This window comes from Papio anubis, chromosome 12 (genome assembly GCF_008728515.1).
Source record: "Papio anubis isolate 15944 chromosome 12, Panubis1.0, whole genome shotgun sequence".
NCBI classification, from domain to species: domain Eukaryota; kingdom Metazoa; phylum Chordata; class Mammalia; order Primates; family Cercopithecidae; genus Papio; species Papio anubis.
In genome coordinates this window covers 110,196,412-110,214,553 of record NC_044987.1, presented here as the reverse complement: position 1 = coordinate 110,214,553, position 18,142 = coordinate 110,196,412, and the positions used below count along the sequence as shown (strand labels likewise).

Sequence of the window (18,142 nt, the reverse complement as noted above, 5' to 3'; positions counted from 1 at the left end):
CGCAACCTCTGCCTCCCGGGTTCAAGTGATTCTTCTGCCTCAGCCTCTTGGGTAGCTGGAACTACAGGCACGCACTGCCGTGCCCGGCTAATTTTTTGTATTTTTAATACAGATGGGGTTTCACCTTGTTGACCAGGCTGGTCTCGAACTCCTGACCTCAGGTGATCTGCCCACCTCGGCCTCCCAAATTGCTGGGATTACAGGCATGAGCCACTGTGCCAGGCCAAGAAGGCCGTTTTAAAACAATAAAACGAGCACCACTGGTTGGTGCCACAGGTTTGCAGAGATTTGGGTTTACATGGTACGATTCATGGGAGGCAGGGACATGCTTGCTGTGTGTCCAGAGGTAACCCTGAGCACTTGAGAAACTCTCTTTGCTGCCTTCCACCTAATGGCTCATGAAAAAGGGCCCAGCAGATCTGTTTCTCAGAGAGTGGCCAGAGCAGAGTAGTTTAATTATATATAGTCTTTCATTTTTAATTAAAGTGTTCTTATAATCCCTAATATGTAATATTTAAGCAATATGAGTGTGAAAATAATACAGAAACAGCCTGCAGAGTCACACGACTTATCAAATTCATGCTAGTATGAGTGCACATTTTCCCTTCTTTAGATCACCTTCTGCTCAGTTTACCCAAAGCAGTTTCTAAAGTTGATGACCATTTTGGAAGACTGGCTAATAACATTTTACTGGCTTGGGCTTTGAGGAAATTATTTTCAAGAGAAATTACAACTCATAGTAAATGAGTTGTAGTAAACGACTCATGTAAATGACGAATCATAGTAAACAAACACTAAACAAAAAGTTGGTTTTTTTAAGTTTATTTCACGGTATCTAAAAATGGCTGAGATTTCAGGAAAGTCTAATCACACTTGACTATGAGCGTTGGGTTGCTTTTCCTTCCTCTGAGGCCAAGAGTTGCTTATGTCCAAGACTGTGAAGAACTCTTTTTGACCTGCTGGATATGATCTTGTGACTGGGTCAAGGGAAATGAACTCTAGAAAACATATAATTGGTTAGAATTTTTAAACTTTTGATTTTGATTTTGGAGACTAAAAAAAATAACTCATAATACATTTTCCCCAAGTTTTGTGTAGTACTAGTTCTTCCAGCTTTGCCATAATATGGAATTGCAGCAATATTAGTTAAAAATAATGCCGTTCTCCAGTCTGCTAATTATTTTACTATGTTTAAATAGGATCATAGTTAAATCATACTTCATCCAAATTCTATAAGCACTTCTTTTTTGTTGTTGTTGTAGCCTTTAGGGGAAATGAAAATATTTTAAAATTATAACATCAAGAGCTAAGGGGATGTAAGAAAGAGCACAAGGAAGCATAAACAGGACAGAGACGTTCTAGTAAAGTCTCATTACATTAACAAGGAAACTTGGCTAGGGAGACTCTCGGGAGGCGGGTGACTGTGTTCATGATAAAAGTGAGGGGATACGCATTCTCATTTTCAGCCCAATAGTCTGTATCACTCATTTTCTATGTAATTTTATCCAAGCCTTGGTTCTTTCATGAGGGGTTGGGCTATGTGATTTCTAAAGTCAATTAGCTCATATTAAGCAATTCTCTAACTGGTCTACTTCCCGGTAGACACCAACTGATCCCAGATGACTAGAGTGTCCTCAGGAAGGAGCCCATTTATTTAAACTTTTTTTTTTTTTTTTGAGGCTGAGTCTCACTCTGTCACCCAGACTGCAGTGCAGTGGTGGGATCTCAGCTCACTGCAACCTCCACCTCCTGGGTTCAAGCAATTTTTCTGCCTCAGCCTCCCAAGTAGGTGGGACTACAGGCATGTGCCACTGTGCCCGGCTAATTTTTTATATTTTTAGTAGAGACGGGGTTTCACTGTCAAACTCATTTTTTTTATTATAAAAGTGGCCTTCCATGTGCACCTTATGAACAATAATTGATTCTTCTTTTTGTCACTTTTTGAGCCTGGATTATTGTAGCCTGGACCTGGGACAGAGCAGGTATCATGCGACATGTCAGCATACTCACCCCAGGGTTGTTGGAGTAGAGCTGTTTCCACCAAAAGACAGAACTGTATGCAGCTAATAAGAGCTCCAGCACAGTGAAGACGAGCATCACCACTAGGACACCCTGCAAATCAGGACATGAATGGCTGGTACCCAACACAAGCTAGCCGTTATGCCTAACTAAGAGGAGACAGGGCGATAAGGCTACAGCAATGCAGAGAAAAGGGGACAGGGAAAATTGCTTAATCCTCTTTTCTGCTTTCCCTTTCAGATTTCTGAATAGATGAAGGGAAATAAGCAGCAACTGCATCATCTCAGAACTTTGGTATCTTACCTAATGACAGATGAGAGTAATCTGCCATTTACCTCTGGTTGCTTTTATTATTTTCTTTTTGACTATGGTGCTTTTTATTGTCATGATGATATTTCTAGGTGTGTATTTGATTCTGTGTATCCTGCAGTGGTCTCAGTGCATTTCTTCAATCTGAAATCTCATGGTTTTATTAAATTCTAAAAGATTTCTAGTTATTTGCTTTTGCATATGCTCTCTCTTTTATAATCTCTTACTGGGACTCATATCAGGTATGTATTGAACCTCTCCACTTCCCTGCATCCACATGCCTTTTAGGCTTTCATCCGTCTTTTCCAAACACACATAATGTGTTGTGTTCTGTGTGATTTCATCAAATCTAAATTCCACTTCACTCTTTGTTTCCTTGAATATATTGAACCTGCTGTTTAACTGATCTGCTCAGTTTTTAATTTCAAAGACAATTTTCATTTCCAATTATGTGATTTCATTTTTTTCTCAAATGCACATATCTTTTTTTCCCTTTACTGTCCTTTTTTTTTTCCATTTTTGTTTCTATTACTTTTTTTTTTTCTTTTTAAGACAGGGTCTCATTCTGTCACCCAGTCTAGAGTGCAATGGTGCGATCTCGGCTCACTGCAACCTGTGCCTCCCCAGTTCAAGCGATTCCCCTGCCTCAGCCTCCCAAGTAGCTGGGATTACAGGCTTGCACCACCATCCCTGGCTAATTTTTGTATTTTTAGTAGAGACGGGGTTTCACCATGTTGGCCAGGCTGGTCTCAAACTCCTGACCTCAGGTGATCTGCCCGCCTCAGCCTCCCAATGTGCTGGGATTACAGGTGTGAGCGACCGCGCCTGGTCTGGTTTCTATTACTTTTTAAACATTTTTAATAATTTAAAATGTATTTTCATAATAGCCTTTTTCAAATTATTATATTATCTACAGTTCTTGAGCTTCTGACTTTCATGTTTCCCCATTTGCTGCTGCTTCTCGTTTTTTCGTGTTGTTGTTATGTTTCTCATAATATTTTGGTTATTAGATAACTTCAGTGTGTAGATGGTGGTAGTGGTAGGGTTCTTTGATAGGGAGGCATTTTATAAGTTACGTTTATGGACATCTCCTTAGATAGTAGTTTTAGATTTGATTCTGCGAGAACCTTTGAAGTTTCACATATCTTGTAGCAGTTTTTAACTTAATCCCTTTATTTGAGGTTCCCCTATTTTACATGTAATTATGAATTCGGATGGCACACTTGCACAAAGCTTAGTGAGCTGATGGAAGGTTTTCTTGAAACTTCTTGGGATGTTGGGCAGAATTTTCTTTATATTATTTTCACAAATTGAGTAAATATTCAGTTTCAACTTTCAACATTTTTGCAGGGTACTCAAAATGAGCTTTATGGTCCTGCCCAATGCCAAATCTTGTCACGGATATTAAAACTGTGTGATACTAGCCTCTAACACCAATATTCCTATCCAGACTTCCTTGTGTTTTTTTGGCCTCAGCTCTTGTTTGATGATTTGGCTTTAGGATCCTTCTTAGCTTCTGGAACCTAAGACATCTTTCTTCTTTGATTTGTTTTTCCTTCTGCCCTCCCTTCTTCTTCCAACCTTGGCTGTATATTTTTTAATTTTTAAAATTTCGTTACTTTTGTTCAGGTAATTGCTGTGTTAATTAACAAAGAGTAGGCCTTTAGAGTCGGCTTAGTGTGCTATGTTGCATCTTCTCTGATATTGTGGGAAGGTCTTTTGGACTCCAGTTGTCTCAGAATGGGAGGCAGTTTGAGGTAATGAAATTCATTTTCTTTAAATTAAACCCCCAATATGCCTCTCCCACCCCCATTGCTTTACCAGATGTCTGTCCTGCACCAGGATGACACTATCTACCAGGTTTCCTCCAGACGGGTCTCTGTGCTCTTCTACTTTCTCAAGCTCCTTAACCAAAAGGGTTGCTTTTGACAATCTCTGCATCACATGAGCAGACCCACGGGAGTGCAAAAGCTTGCACACATTTTGTGAGGTTTGTGAGACAGATGGATCCAAGGGAATGAGAGCTACTACCTTGGGCTCCCTGTGCTCCTACCAGGAGGATTCATAGAGGAAGAAGTCTTTCTTCTTAAAAGGCCACTGGTTTATGGTTTTAACACCATGATCCTATATTTATAGGATTGAATAAGCAAGGCTTGTCACCACGAACAGGAAGTGATCATCAAGTTTGGGAGAAAGGTGCCAACAAAATGCTGCCCAGAAAGGTTGACATTTTTTCTAGAAGTCAAATCTGTGATAGGCTGTCTCCCTTCCCACCACTCTCTGTCAGCCCTGTTGGACCAAAGTACAAAATAACTATGTATTTGGACTTAAGGTTCAAGTTCTGTGCCTAACATAATGTAGCATACAGGCTTGCATTTGAAGATTAGATTAAACACCATACAGCCTCTCCTAGTCCTCAATTCACTGATGATCAGAAGACAAGCATCTTTAAGGGGTAGGGGCATCCAACCCCTGGAAAAGAACCCAAAAGAGATAATCCCAAATTCAAATATAATTCAAATGAAGACTATTTCTGCCTGTGATGAGTAGGGAGAAGCCTGTTCAACAAAGGATGTACTTTAAGAGTTAAACCCATTGAGGTTGGAATGTTGGTGATAAGAAAGACAGTGGAGGGACAGACTCCCTACTGTCCTTCTTGATTTCCTCTTTGGACTTTATATAGTACATCCCCCACACCACGCAGTCGGCAGACAGGCCTCTTCTAACCACAGGTTTTTGTTTATTTCTGTGTGTCTCCAGGCATTCAGACTGACAGGACCAGAGACTGCCAGAAAAGCAGAGATTATGCAAAGGGGAGACACAGAGATTTCACATGACAGAATGTTCAATCTGAAACTACTCACTGTTAAACTGACACTGGTCAGGAGACAATCTTTGATTTCATATATCGGATAATAGTACTCCGAATAAGGCAATGAGGATAGATAATCCGTTTCTGAGCCGCAATGTTGAGAGGCAGTCCTCAGGGCTACCACGCTGTCAGCAAGGAGGAAGAGGCCTGCCCCTGCAGTAACAGAACTCACTGCATTTGAGGTCAGGCTGCTCAGGTCCTGGAAGAGAAACTCTGCATTGGGTTCTCATCACAGAATCAGCACGTGACACTATTAGTCCTCTGTCCATTGTACTGCCATGGTGCTTCCTTGGGTCTGTTTCCTTCCTGTTTCCTTGTGTGGGCACAAACTGTGTTTTATTCATCTTTGTATCTCTTGTCACTATTTAGTTAAGCATGTGATATAATTAGTAAATGCTTATTAAATAAGAAAATGCATGAATAATTCCTCCTTAGGGAGAGGGATTCTGGCCCTTGACTCTCTATAGCACTCAAAATAGAGTCAGTGCTGCTCAGGTCACTGCCAACATCTCCCGTGACCTCCTCAATAGCCTTAGAATCATTCTGTTGCCTTAAGGGCTTCTAGAATATGGACTTCGGCCCCCTCTGGTAAACTGAATCTATGACTTTGATTTACATAAAAGAGCAGCTTCAGAGAAAAGGTGGAGGCAAACTGGAAAAGTTGGAAAACCTATCTATAGGTCTATGGGAACATAAGACAGATTTTCAATTGACAAGCAATTGATCTTGAATTGACAATCAATATTTGTTCAATATGACAAGCATATGCCTTCAATTTTCCAAAGTGACAGGACATGAGGCAGAGGCACATGGGCTTAGACCCTGTGCTTCTCTCTCCACCCATTCACAGACAGAAATATTATCAGACTGTAGCCACTTTTCCCACAAACCTTGGAGGGAGAAAGGGAAGAAGCAGCTATAAAGCCTTTGCTTCTCTCCATAGCAATTTTCTCTCTTCCCTGCCGTTCACCCACAGAGGTGATTTAGGGAAAAGCCACATCTTGACTCAAGAAGATACAGGGCCTGGCTAGGCATAGATGAGGACACATGGATGGTACGTGAGGCTGGTATATGCTCCTGATGATTGAAGCTGCAGTCTAGAACCCAGGAGTATGGAAGAGGATTTTGAAGAGTTCACAGCATTCATTAGTTGGAGTCATAGTTCTAGACTTAGAATCCGAAAACCTCTCCTCCTATCCTAGCTCTGTCACCAACCCATCTCACCGATCCATCTGCGTGCTTGAGCAGATCTTTCTTACTCTGAGCTTCAGTTATCTCTTTTATAAAATGTGGAAGATGAATCTTCTGATCTCAGAAGTGGCTTCCCAAATGCAGTGAATACACAGAAAGGGAAATCTATGCTTGGACTTGACGACAATGTGGGCTCCACATGTGGGACAAAGAACAACATGTGGGCTCCATTGCTCATACGGTAGCTTTGGGCAAAGTGACTGTCCATTGGGACTAGTTTTCCTTCAAAGACTCAGCACATGAATCCATGTAGCTACAGAGCTGGAGTAGAAAAGGGCAGAACAACCATCCTCCCCAACATACATTGTCTTCCAATGATGCTTAAACAGAGAGGAGCATGTGCTGGAAACCTTGCACAGAGCCTGGCACATCAGTGTCTTTGCTAATGAATTGTCATGCTATGGGAGAATCCTTTCTCCTAAAATGTAGAAGAAGAGTTGGGAAATGGTGTGGTGAATGTGGTTCTCATAGGCCTGATCCACCTGTAGGTAGGTATTCCAACCTCTCCAGTTTGCTTCTGTCTTTTCTCTAAAGCTGCTCATTTAAGTAAGAAGACATAAATTGGGTTTCTACAGAGGGACCAAAGGTCATATTCTAGATGCACTTAGGGCAATATAATAATTCTAAAGTTGTTGAGGAAGCCAGGGGGATGTTGGCAGTGGCATGAGTGGTATTGTCTTTGAGTTTGGTGCGCGATCAGTGCTGACATTGCAGACATCCCCCTTACCTCTACTCCATCACCCTCATTTTCTCCCACCTTACTTTAAACTGATTTTTTTTCTCGAACATCCAATTATCAAGAATGGGTCTTTGGATGGAAATAGTCTCCTCCAGCCTGGAAAAAGATGGCAACACCCTCTTCTGACAGAGGAATGAATGCCTCCCCACCTGTTATTTGACTGAATGAGGTTTATTTCAGTTGCCTAAAAAGTAGAAATTTGAGAATATATCATGGACTTCTTTCAAGTTGTTACCATGGCCACTGAGTAGGGTAAACCAGTTATCCTGGTTTGCCTGGGGAGTAAAGGGTTTCCCAGGATATAGGCTTTCTGGGCTAAAACTGAGACAGTCCTGGCAAAACCAAGACAATTGGTCACCCTGACACTGAAGGGCTAGAATTTGTGTGAAGTCCCAACTCTATGAATGGGGACATTTGGCATCAAAAAGAACCCCAGGAGGCAGGTTTTACAGAAAAAGGATCTGTAGGCTCTCTCTGGGATGGTTGGCTACTTTATTCAAGGTCAAGGTAACAAGCTGTAAAGAGTCCATGGTACATTTAAAAATTTACACTTTTTAAATAACTGAGGTAAACCTCCTCCAAGCTTGGAATATAATCCAGAAGCACCATTTTGTAGAAGAAAGAGCACTGGTCTAGAAGGCAAGAAATTTGGGCTCTACTCTTCGTTCTACCAATGGGACAGCCAGGAAAACCTGGGATTCCTAGCCTGTTCTAAGCTTTATCTCTCTAAACTGTAAAATAGGGATTTTCAACTAGAAGACTTAACTCTGACATTTCTTCAATTCCAACCAGCTGAGATTTAATGGTCCTTATACTTACAAAGGGCTTAGTTGATTGTTTTCCAGAGATAATTGAGAGGGATCCAGTAATACCAAACTGCTCAGAAAAGAGAGAAATAATCAGTTCAGTTGTCTTGTGGAAATGTGCCCACCATGTCACTGTCAATCACTCAATCAAAAAGTGATGTTGGAAAACTTTTAGGGAGAGAACACTGCAGAAATCGTGTGAATCCATATTGCTAGAAAGGCCTAATTCCCACCTGACATAAGAATGTCTATATTGACCTTGAATGACATGCAGATGTACAGAGGGGTTGGATTTGTTTTGGTGGAAATCACTAGGAACTGAGGAGGCCTGGAGAAAAGGTGTTCATGGGAAGGAGAAGAGTGTTACTAAATTACAAGGTTGAAAGACAGGAGGTTGAGATGGACCAATGACTTGAATGGATCTAGAGATTGGAACAGCCAACAGAAGCACTCAGGAAAGAGGCTCTGATGGGACAAGGTGCAGAAACACATGAACTGGAAGTTATTGGTGTATGTTGCTTGAGTCAGAATGGGAGTTGAGGAAAGTGGAAAGAGCAGGCTCAGACATGAAGTCTTTATCATAAAGCCCCAGAAATCAGTATTTAATCCCAGTGGTATTAAAGATCCAGCTGGCAGAGGAAGGGTATTCTGAGAAGCTGAAAAGTTGCTTAAGTGTGTGGCTTGGATATTGAATAGTCACAGGCAAAAAGGGTCCAGTATGAGCTAATGCTAGCTTCTCTAAGGAGACGTGGGGCCCACAACCACTGGTTATAGGAGAAGTCAAGGACAAATTGTGCTCTGGGGCAGGAGCAGGGCCTCCTTACATGACTGTACAGTTTGTGTTCACACAGGGACTGTATCCACACAGAAATGGTACCTTAGTATAGTTCATCTGCCCAGAATGTTTGCTTTTTATCCTTTGTACAAAATACTACGTGGAGAAGAAATAACCCTTTGTGGGACGTGCGAGTCTGCCCTGGCCACTCTCTGAAAAACAGATCTGCTAGACCCTTTTCCATGAGCCATTAGGTGGAAGGCAGCAAAGAGAGTTTCTCAAGTGCTCAGGGTTACCTCTGGACACACAGTAAGCATGTCCCTGCCTCCCATGAATCTTACCATGTAAACCCAAATCTCTGCAAACCTGTGGCACCTCCCAGTGGTGCTCGTTTTACTGTTTAAAAATGGCCTTCTCACTCTCTACCTGAAAAGTTAATTATTCTTACAATGGAGAGAATCCAATGGCCTCATCAAAGCCCCGAAGAGGGATATGGAAAAACATCCACTTTTCTAGAGGTATGTTGTAATGCCAGGTAAGAAACGCTGTGCTGGTATTCCCATTGCATTACCACCATTCTCGCTTGCCCCCTGCTTTGCAGGAAGACAGATTAAGTCTCTCTGCTGCTCTTCTTGAATAGAGGAAATGTGATGTGGGGCAATGATAGAAGGAAAGTTGAGGCCTTGCCTTCTTTTGCGTCCTGGCCTCTTGGAGTCTGAGTCACTCCACAACTATGCACCTGGTTAGCGTTTATAAAGCATGTCCCCTCTTACAGTCCCCATTCTACTCACACACAGAGCTCCTAAAAATGGGTACCCAGACATCAGAGTGGTGGAAATTGCTGGACTGAAGTGGGAGGGGTAGGGAGCAAAAACCAAGATGGCCCCCAAACTTGAAATGATCAGGCAACACAGGATCTGGACAGTCTGCAATAGAGAAGACAGGAAATCTAGACTGCACTTCAAACAGATGAAAGTGATTATTTGAATGCACATTGTAAAGCATAAAGAGTATAAAATACGTTATAATTTGTTGTATTAAAGAGGAATAAATGTTACAAGGAGCCGATCGATATGCTGCTAGAGGAAGTCATGTATAGCTAACCTCTTCTTTTCTGATAGGATTACTAAACTAGCAAATAGGGAAGTGATCATATGCACACTTTAACTATTTTTGAAAAAGATACTTGACAGTTTTTAAATTTATTTCCTTGAAAAGTAGATAAAAAAGTTGTTCAGTGAGGTGGAAACTTTTCACAGGAGTGTTAATGAAGAGTTTTTTCAGTTGAAATTAGATAGAGCAGGTCATCTCTTCTGCTGTAATTCATCTTGTTTTGTTCATCATTGAATTTTAATAATAATTATTTCACAAGTGGAAGAACTGAAGTTTTGCCATTAGTTTGCTCTAAAGCCTATGCTTTTGCTCAAATGCACGTGCAATTGAAAGATGATGCAAACATAGGAGAAATAAAAAAAGAAGTCAACCATTCATATCATTAATAGTTATTGAATACCTGTTGTGTGCCAGGCACCAGGGAATGAAGCAAATGAAAATCACTACCATTGGAGAGCTTATATATGTATTGTGTGTCTTGTCTGTAAGGATATAGACAAGTTCCATGGAAGGCAGAATAGAGTTAAGAGCAAAGTAGTAGGACATGAGACCTGTGAAGGACTGGAGGCATGGTGCAAACGATGTAGGGATTTTTAGGCTGTTTTACCAACTTTGCTTTTCATCTTGAGCAAAAAAGGAATCCCATTGGATAATTTTGAACTAGCAGGATACATGACCTAACTTTCATTTTTAAAAGATCACCCTACCTGCTGTACTAAGCATAGATTGTGAAGAAACAGGGCAGGGAGATCCATCTAAAACTGGGAGTGAATAGGAGCTGGGTATTATAAGAGAGTATTCAAAACCATTTGGAGATTAAAGTTCTGGATATGAGGGATGATAATCTGGGACACTTAGATGTCTTATCGTTATATGAATGGGGAAAAATGGATCATGAGATTAGTCTTGATTGTCTCATCTCAAAATATTTGAAAAATTAACTCAAAGTTAAGAATATCTAATTTAATCAAACTGAGTAAAATCCGTATGGTTAAGTAGAAAATTTTTACTGTACTAAAGACAAAATAAGGAAGACGAATTTGTGGCCAGGCGCAGTGGCTCATGCCTGTAATCCCAGCACTTTGGGAGACCAAGGTGGGTGGATCACGAGGTCAGAAGTTAGAGACAAGCCTGGCCAATATGGTGAAACCCCATCTCTACTAAGAATACAAAAATTAGCCGGGTGTGGTGGCGTGCACCTATAGTCCCAGCTACTCAGGAGGCTGAGGCAGAAGAATCACTTGAACCCGGGAGGCGGAGGTTGCAGTGAACCAAGATCGTGCCACTGCACTCCAGTCTGGGCGACAGAGGGAGATTCCATCTCAGAATAAATAAATAAATAAAATAAGAAAGACTAACTTGTTAATTGTGAAGCATGCTAGTGAAAAAGATCTAGTGGTTTTAGTTTCTGGAAACTGCTGCAGAGGATATAGTCTTCCCCTAAAGCTCCATTTCATGTCCTCATTAGCCTGGAGTCAGCCAGAAAAGAGTGAAAGAGTTTCCCAGACTCACTGTAGATCTGTAGTCTAGATACATTTACAAAGTATTTTCTCAATATTCCCCTTATGATGAGGTGGACTTACCCCAAGAACGGTGGCTTCTGTTGGCAGCCCGCTCTGAAGGTAATCTTCTTTTTGGTACTTGTGTCCAGGTTTCTCTCTTTGAGGGATAGTGATGCCCTTTGGTGTAAAGCTGTCAAAAATCCCCATGGTTTGGGATTGTAATAGCATGATGCTGATGATGCTGGAAGAGGCATCAAACTCAGTTACTTCCCAAGGTTTGACTTACAGACATAAGCTTCCAGGGACCATACCTTGTAGGAACGTAAAGTATTTGCCATTATTCCAAGGCTGGTTGTCCTTCAGAAACAAAACATGGGAATCAGTGGAGCATTGGAAAGCGGGCATGCTGGGCACAGTTTATCCATTGTGGTCAAGAAGCATGTCACTGCCAGAGAACTGTACATATTTTGAGGGGTCCTACAATTGAGAAGTGAGCAAATCACATAGAAGTTGCTTTGTAGCCCTAAATATGTCCATCTCACTCTCCCTCCAATGACCTCTGCTTCCAGCTTCCCTTCCTTATCTCCTGTGTCTCTGCTTCACCTGTGCTACCTTTCCACACCACATCTTCCAGGATTATACTTTTGTGCTACACCTGCACTGATCAGTCTTCTACTCTAGTCTTCATTTTATCTTCATAAAAATATTGGGGATGAATGCTGTTCCACTTTCCTTTCCTATAGCGAGATGGCGTATCCCATCCAGAATCTTCCTCCTTGCTTATATTGGTTTAGTAATTAGTAATGTAAACATTTACTTAACTCCTGCCGAATTCCTAGCATTAGACCATTGCAACTCTAATCCTTATAACAACCCTGTCACTTACATGTTATTAAATCAATTTTATACATTAGAAACCTGGGGCTAATAAGCTCAAGTGACTTTCATTGAATGAAATAGTCACATAAAGCACTTATCTCAGTACATAGAACGTGTTCAATATACAGTAGCTAATATTAACAGCCTGCATTTACGTGACTGGATTGAGGCTTATCTGGCTCAGAGGCGTGTGGTATTTTTTTCTCTATGCCATGTTAATTCTTCTCCTCTTCCTTCCTAACGTTTCCAGTTGCCTTGTAGGTTCCAGGAGCAAGTTGTCTGCCACCACCAACTCAGCAGCATTGCTGGGCCTCTGTGGTGTCAGTAACAAGGCTCAGCTCCTGAAATGTTGCCCAGATTTGTTTTCAGCTCAGCATTCTCCCTACTGAAGGCCAGAGTTTAGTTAAAGGCTTGCGATCCTTGAAAGATGCTACAGCTCTGCTGCCTGACATTTTGCCTCAACGTGTTGGTGCTTTAGGAATGGTTCTGGGCTCTCTTGGGTGGAGTGAATAACAGATAAAGATTGGAAATGACACCTAGAATCTCTTCCTAGTGAGGGAGATGGAAAAGTGCACTGGGATGGGAGTCCAGTGCCTAGGCATCTACTTGCACATCAGAGCCTATGTCTTGAAGTCCAGTCCTATGTTCAGATCCTACATCCACCAATTACTGCTAAACTCACCCTGGGCAAGGTATTTTCACCACTTCATAGGTTTGTGATACAGGTTAGATAAGATGACACATATAATGGGCTCAACATAGAGTGAGGCATGTGATAAACTCGCAAAACGTATCAGTTTTATCTAATACTCATTGGAAGCCCAGTTCTGATATTGATGAGCTGGCCTCATTCATCCCCAGTTTCCTTATCTGTAAACTAGGGATAATGACACCATCCTGAAGGACTCTTCTGAGGATGTGAATGACATACATGAGTGCCTTTTGTTGTAACTCTCTGAGTTTTATTAGGTGTTCCATAATAGTCAATCCATGTTTGGACCCCCGTTTTATTTCTACTCCTAGATCTGTGCCTTAGTCTAGTTTCTCATGCTCTCTGGGAATCAAGTACTTTATCTGAGAAATATTAAACCTAAAGTTCTCTTTGTTTAAGGAGATAATTTTCATTTCTTGGAATTTTGAAATCTGGGTAGAAGTATGGGTAAGGTTACATGTCCTATGAGGGGAATAATGTTGAAGCTGAATCCCTGCAGTGGAGCCAGGGTGAGCCTTCCAGCACATCTTTAAAGCCAGAGAAGGAGAAAAAGTCTCAGGCTTAGAGAAATTCTAGGTTTCAGAATCAAACAGTAGTTCATGATAAAATGATAATCATTGCTAACATTGATTGGGCACGCACTATGAATGTAGCATTCTGTTAAGAGCTTTGTGACAGTCTCATTTAATCTGCACTCTCAGAGATGGGCGCTGAACTCTGAAGATAAGAAAAATGAGGCTTGGAGGGTGAAGTAGCTTGCACAAGATTGCTTATCTAGCAGGTCGTGGAGGCAAGATTTGGGCACAGGCCGTCTAATGCCAGAGCTCTTCTATATCCCTGTAGGTTTGTGTTTGCCCGGCTAGCTACACCTGATTCTCATCCTCTCTATTCTTCCTCCCCTATTGTTGAAGCACTGGCTGCCACTTATCAGTTCCATACCCTCCCCCAGGGACATTGCTAATCTTGGGGAATATAGGTTGAAGATTTCTATTTCCCAAATTGTTTTCATGTTGTAGAAACTTGGCTTTTACCTTGCTCCGTGTGGCTCAATAGCCAAATATACCAACTAGACTCCTTCCTACTAGTCTTCGTAACCAGCCTCCTGAGTTCTGGATTCCTTTCTTTATTTTTCTAATCTCATATCCAAGGACCGCAGAAAATGCTTGATTCTCAGCCTGAAGCTAGGACTCGAAAGTTTAATTGATAATTTCAGGCTATAGCCTGAAACCATGATACTGTGAACATTTATTTTCCTTTGTTATTTCTTAACTGTTTGTTCTGTTTGAACGAGTGCATAAAGTACCACCATTACAAGGGAATACAGTTTGAAGAAGAAAACAAATTAGCTCCTTAACTTTCAACTGTCACCCGATCACTCTTGTTTCCTACGCACATATTCTTTACATTCTCTCTTCCCCTCTGCCACTTTGTCTCTCTCCTCTTTATATATGTTCACAGACATTCACAACTCTACGGAAATAGTCATTCTATCCGTGCCATTTTATAACTGTTCTTTTTGCACTCACCATTATTCTGTAGACATCTTTGACCAATGAATAGAAATAATAAAAATCCTAAATTTAAAAGCAAACGATAGATTCTGATACATGCCACAACATGGATGAACCTTAAAGACAATATGGCAAGTGAAATAATCCAGTCACAAGAGGACAAATATTGTATGATTCTACTTACGGGAGGTCCCTAGAAGAGTCAAATTCAAAGAAAGTAAAATGGTGGTTGCTGGGGGCTGGGGGGAGAGGGGAATGGAAAGCTATTGTTTAATGGGCATGGAGTTCCAGTTTGGGCACACAAGGAAGTTCTGGAGTTGGGTGGTGGTGACGGTTGCACAACGGTGTGAATGTACTTAATGCCACTGAACTGTAAACCTAAAAATGGTTAAGGCTGGGTGCAGTGACTCATGCCTGTAATGAGCACTTTGGGAGGCCGAGGTGGGCAGATCATCTGAGGTCAGGAGTTCAAGACCAGCGTGGCAAACATGGTGAGACCCCGTCTCTACTAAAAAAATACAAAAATTAGCCGGGCATGATGGTGAGTGCCTGTAATCCCAGCTACTCAGGAGGCTGAGATGGGAGAATCGTTTGAACCCGGGAGACGGTGGTTGCAGTGAGCCAAGATCACGCCACTGCACTCTAGCCTGGGTGGCTGAGCAATACCGTGTCTCAAAACAACAACAACAACAACAACAACAACAAAACATGGTTAAAAGGCTACAATTATTTTAAGTATATTTTACTACAACAAAAAAGTCAAATGGTATATTTAAATAAATGGAAGTCTTCAGATTCATTTAATCAGTCACACGTTCATGATCATTTAGGCGGTTTCTATTTTTTCTTTTTGGCACTATGAACAATGCAATAATGAGCATCTTTGCACTTTTGTGATGCCTCCTGCATTTAATTATCTCAGAGTGAATTTATTACATTTAAAGCTATGATACTTAAATTTTGACACACGTTGCTACTTTTAGGAGGAATTCTATATAACCAAGATTCTTTATGTTTCACAAAAGTCTCCAGACTGATGCTATCATCTCCAAACACCACAGTCTGACAGGATGCTTTGTCCTTCCACATTCGCCTTGTGGAGATAGACTAGAAGGACCCACACCTTTCAAGATGGCTCTAAAATCCTTGCTTTGAAGATAAATCATAACATGGAGGTCAACAGCTGTGCCCAGCAATTTTCTGTATTACAGAATTAGAGTAGGACAATGGGGTTCTAATGCAAGATTCAGTCTAAGTGCACAGCATTTGTTGAGAGTAGATTCTGTGTAAGACTGAGTGACACACCAGGAGAATGCAGAGCATTGCGGAAGATCACCTCAAATCTTGAGAGAAACCTGAGAATGGTTTTACCCAATTTTCTTATTTGGCAAGTGAGTAAACTGAGACCCAAAAAGGGGACCGAGCTGACGTTCCATCTCACACAGGTGGTCAGAATCAGAGACAGAATGATAATCCAATTCCCTGGCTGTCTTTCCAAAAGCACACAATCTTCCCCAAAAGTCATGATCTAAACCAAGGTGCCTACCTATTCTCGCAGCCTGGTCCTGTGTGCTGTGGCTGGTGCGTCAGCTCCCCTCTGGGGAGCGCTCAGCTGGAACCTCCCACTGGCTGTTCCTGCCAGAACGATCTTGGTGGTCTGCTCTCCAGCCTCTGAGACTTCCTGTCCCTTTCTCAGAGCAGTATTTATGATTACACAGGATGTGAATTTTGCTTATTTACAGACAGTGGATACGTAAAAAGTGCCTCTGCTTCCTCTTTCTAAATTCTGAGGTCTGGAAAAATGACACAAGATAGAAGTGACACATGAGTAAAAGACCTTTGTGAAGACTAGTGATTTGTACGGTCCCAGTTAAAATTCATTTTCCCTACTCCTACATAGACTTATGTAAGTCATGTAGTTTCGCTTAGCCTGAGTTTTCTTGTCTATTAAATGGCGGATGGATAATAATAATTCCAATCTGTGGCTGTCGGGAGAATTCAAGAAAAAAGATGCCAAGAGTTTACAAGAAGTAGACACTCTCAATAAATATTGATAATAGTAATGTTAATTTTGAATTTTGGAGAATCTATTTTCTCACTTTCCAGGCTCTTGGTAAGCTGAAAGCAACCTGTGGAAAATTCCGTGTCTCCTCGTTACTTCTTTTGGGTGTCTCCATTCTCCGTCTTTGGCCTCATGCTCAGGGAAGTCCAGGCACATCTTGGGAAAGATGCCAGTGGATTGGAGTCAGAGGCAGAGCCATCAAGCTCCACACAAGCTCATATTTGGGGAAGTATTTGTTGTTGAGGGGACACTGTTGCCACTTTCACATCCCTTTTAAGGCTTCTTATAGACTAGCCATTGTTCAGAAGGAGAGGGTTTAAGATGGCTCTGGGACGTGCAGCAGCTGGTGGCACAACATGCTCCATATACAATCTCCATTTCCTAAAGGGTGGCAAGGCTGTGTCCTAAGAGAGAAGTAAACCTAAGCCTGGGAGGTTTAAATAACTCATAAAGTACTTGGAGGGTATTTTAGTCCAGTTCTTCTCTTCCCCAAATGAGGTGATATTGCTGAAGGAATCTGCCCCCAGTCACATGTCTAGCCTGTGGAAGAGGCAGGAATCTAATTCACATCTCTTGGCACTGAGGTCTGGGCTTGCTTCATGGCAAGAGTCTGCCATTTGGTCAACAACTTTTTATTTTTATTTATTTATTTATTTTGAGATGGAGTTTTGTTCTTGTTGCTCAGGCTAGAGTGCAATGGTGTAATCTCAGCTCATTGTAACCTCCACCTCCCAGGTTCAAGCAGTTCTCCTGCCTCAGCCTCCCCAGTAGCTGGGACTACAGGTGCCCACTACCACGCCCAGCTAATTTTTGTATTTTTACTAGAGACAGGATTTCGTCATGTTTGTCAGGTTGGTCTCGAACTCCTGACCTCAGGTGATCCACACACCTCAGCCTCCCAAAGTGCTGGGATTATAGGCATGAGCCACTGTGCCCAGCTTAGTCAACATCTTAATACCCACAACCAGCATTGTCTTTGCTTAAGAAAACTTCCATGATCCAGACCTTCCTCTGGGTCTATGACCTGCTTTGACCAAATTGTCACAGAATCTTGGTCATTTGGGCTTCTCTCACACTTCTTCTGAGACCCTGAGAAGGAATTCGTGAGAAAATCAGTTAAATATCCAGTTTGTTTTTTCATAAATAAAATTTGAAAAAAAGTTTTTCAGAGTTGTTTTGTGGATTAAGTCAAATAACATAAAAGTCCCCACGATTGAGCCTGACATATATGAACCATGAAGAAAAATCTGGTATTTTGGCTGGGCGCAGTGGCTCACGCCTGTAATCTCAGCACTTTGGGAGGCCGAGGAGGGCAGGTCACAAAGTCAGGAGATCGAGACCATCCTGGCTAACACGGTGAAACCCGGTATCTACTAAAAATACCAAAAGTCAGCTGGGTGTGGTGGCGGGCGCCTGTAATCTCAGCTACTTGGGAGGCTGAGGCAAGAGAATGGCGTGAACCTGAGAAGTGGAGCTTGCAGTGAGCCGAGGTCGTACCACTGCACTCCAGCCTGGGCAACAGAGCGAGACTCCGTCTCAAGAAAAAAAAAAAAGAAAAGAAAAATCTGGTATTTCTTGTCCAACACCTTCTC

General features: G+C 41.7%; 1 protein-coding gene across 6 annotated transcripts; it reads right to left on the bottom strand.

The window, feature by feature from the left end:
- Positions 1 to 806: 806 nt before the first annotated feature.
- MS4A7 (membrane spanning 4-domains A7) lies at positions 807 to 16,520 on the bottom strand. 6 transcript variants are annotated; one of them, XM_003909768.5, is made up of 7 exons: positions 16,035 to 16,213; positions 11,468 to 11,627; positions 9,563 to 9,697; positions 8,010 to 8,066; positions 5,193 to 5,399; positions 2,011 to 2,112; positions 807 to 998 (listed from the first exon to the last, which is right to left on the bottom strand). In XM_003909768.5, exons 2-7 carry the CDS (start codon positions 11,612 to 11,614, stop codon positions 924 to 926), a joined length of 723 nt encoding a protein of 240 aa, XP_003909817.4. In that variant the 5' UTR covers positions 11,615 to 11,627; positions 16,035 to 16,213; the 3' UTR covers positions 807 to 923. The 6 variants fall into 6 exon arrangements, with proteins under 6 accessions (XP_003909817.4, XP_031509483.1, XP_031509480.1 ...); XM_031653623.1 differs by lacking the exon at positions 9,563 to 9,697 and having other exon boundaries at positions 16,035 to 16,221; XM_031653620.1 differs by lacking the exons at positions 807 to 998; positions 2,011 to 2,112 and having other exon boundaries at positions 4,075 to 5,399; positions 11,468 to 11,863; positions 16,035 to 16,249.
- Between the last annotated feature and the right edge of the window lie 1,622 nt (positions 16,521 to 18,142).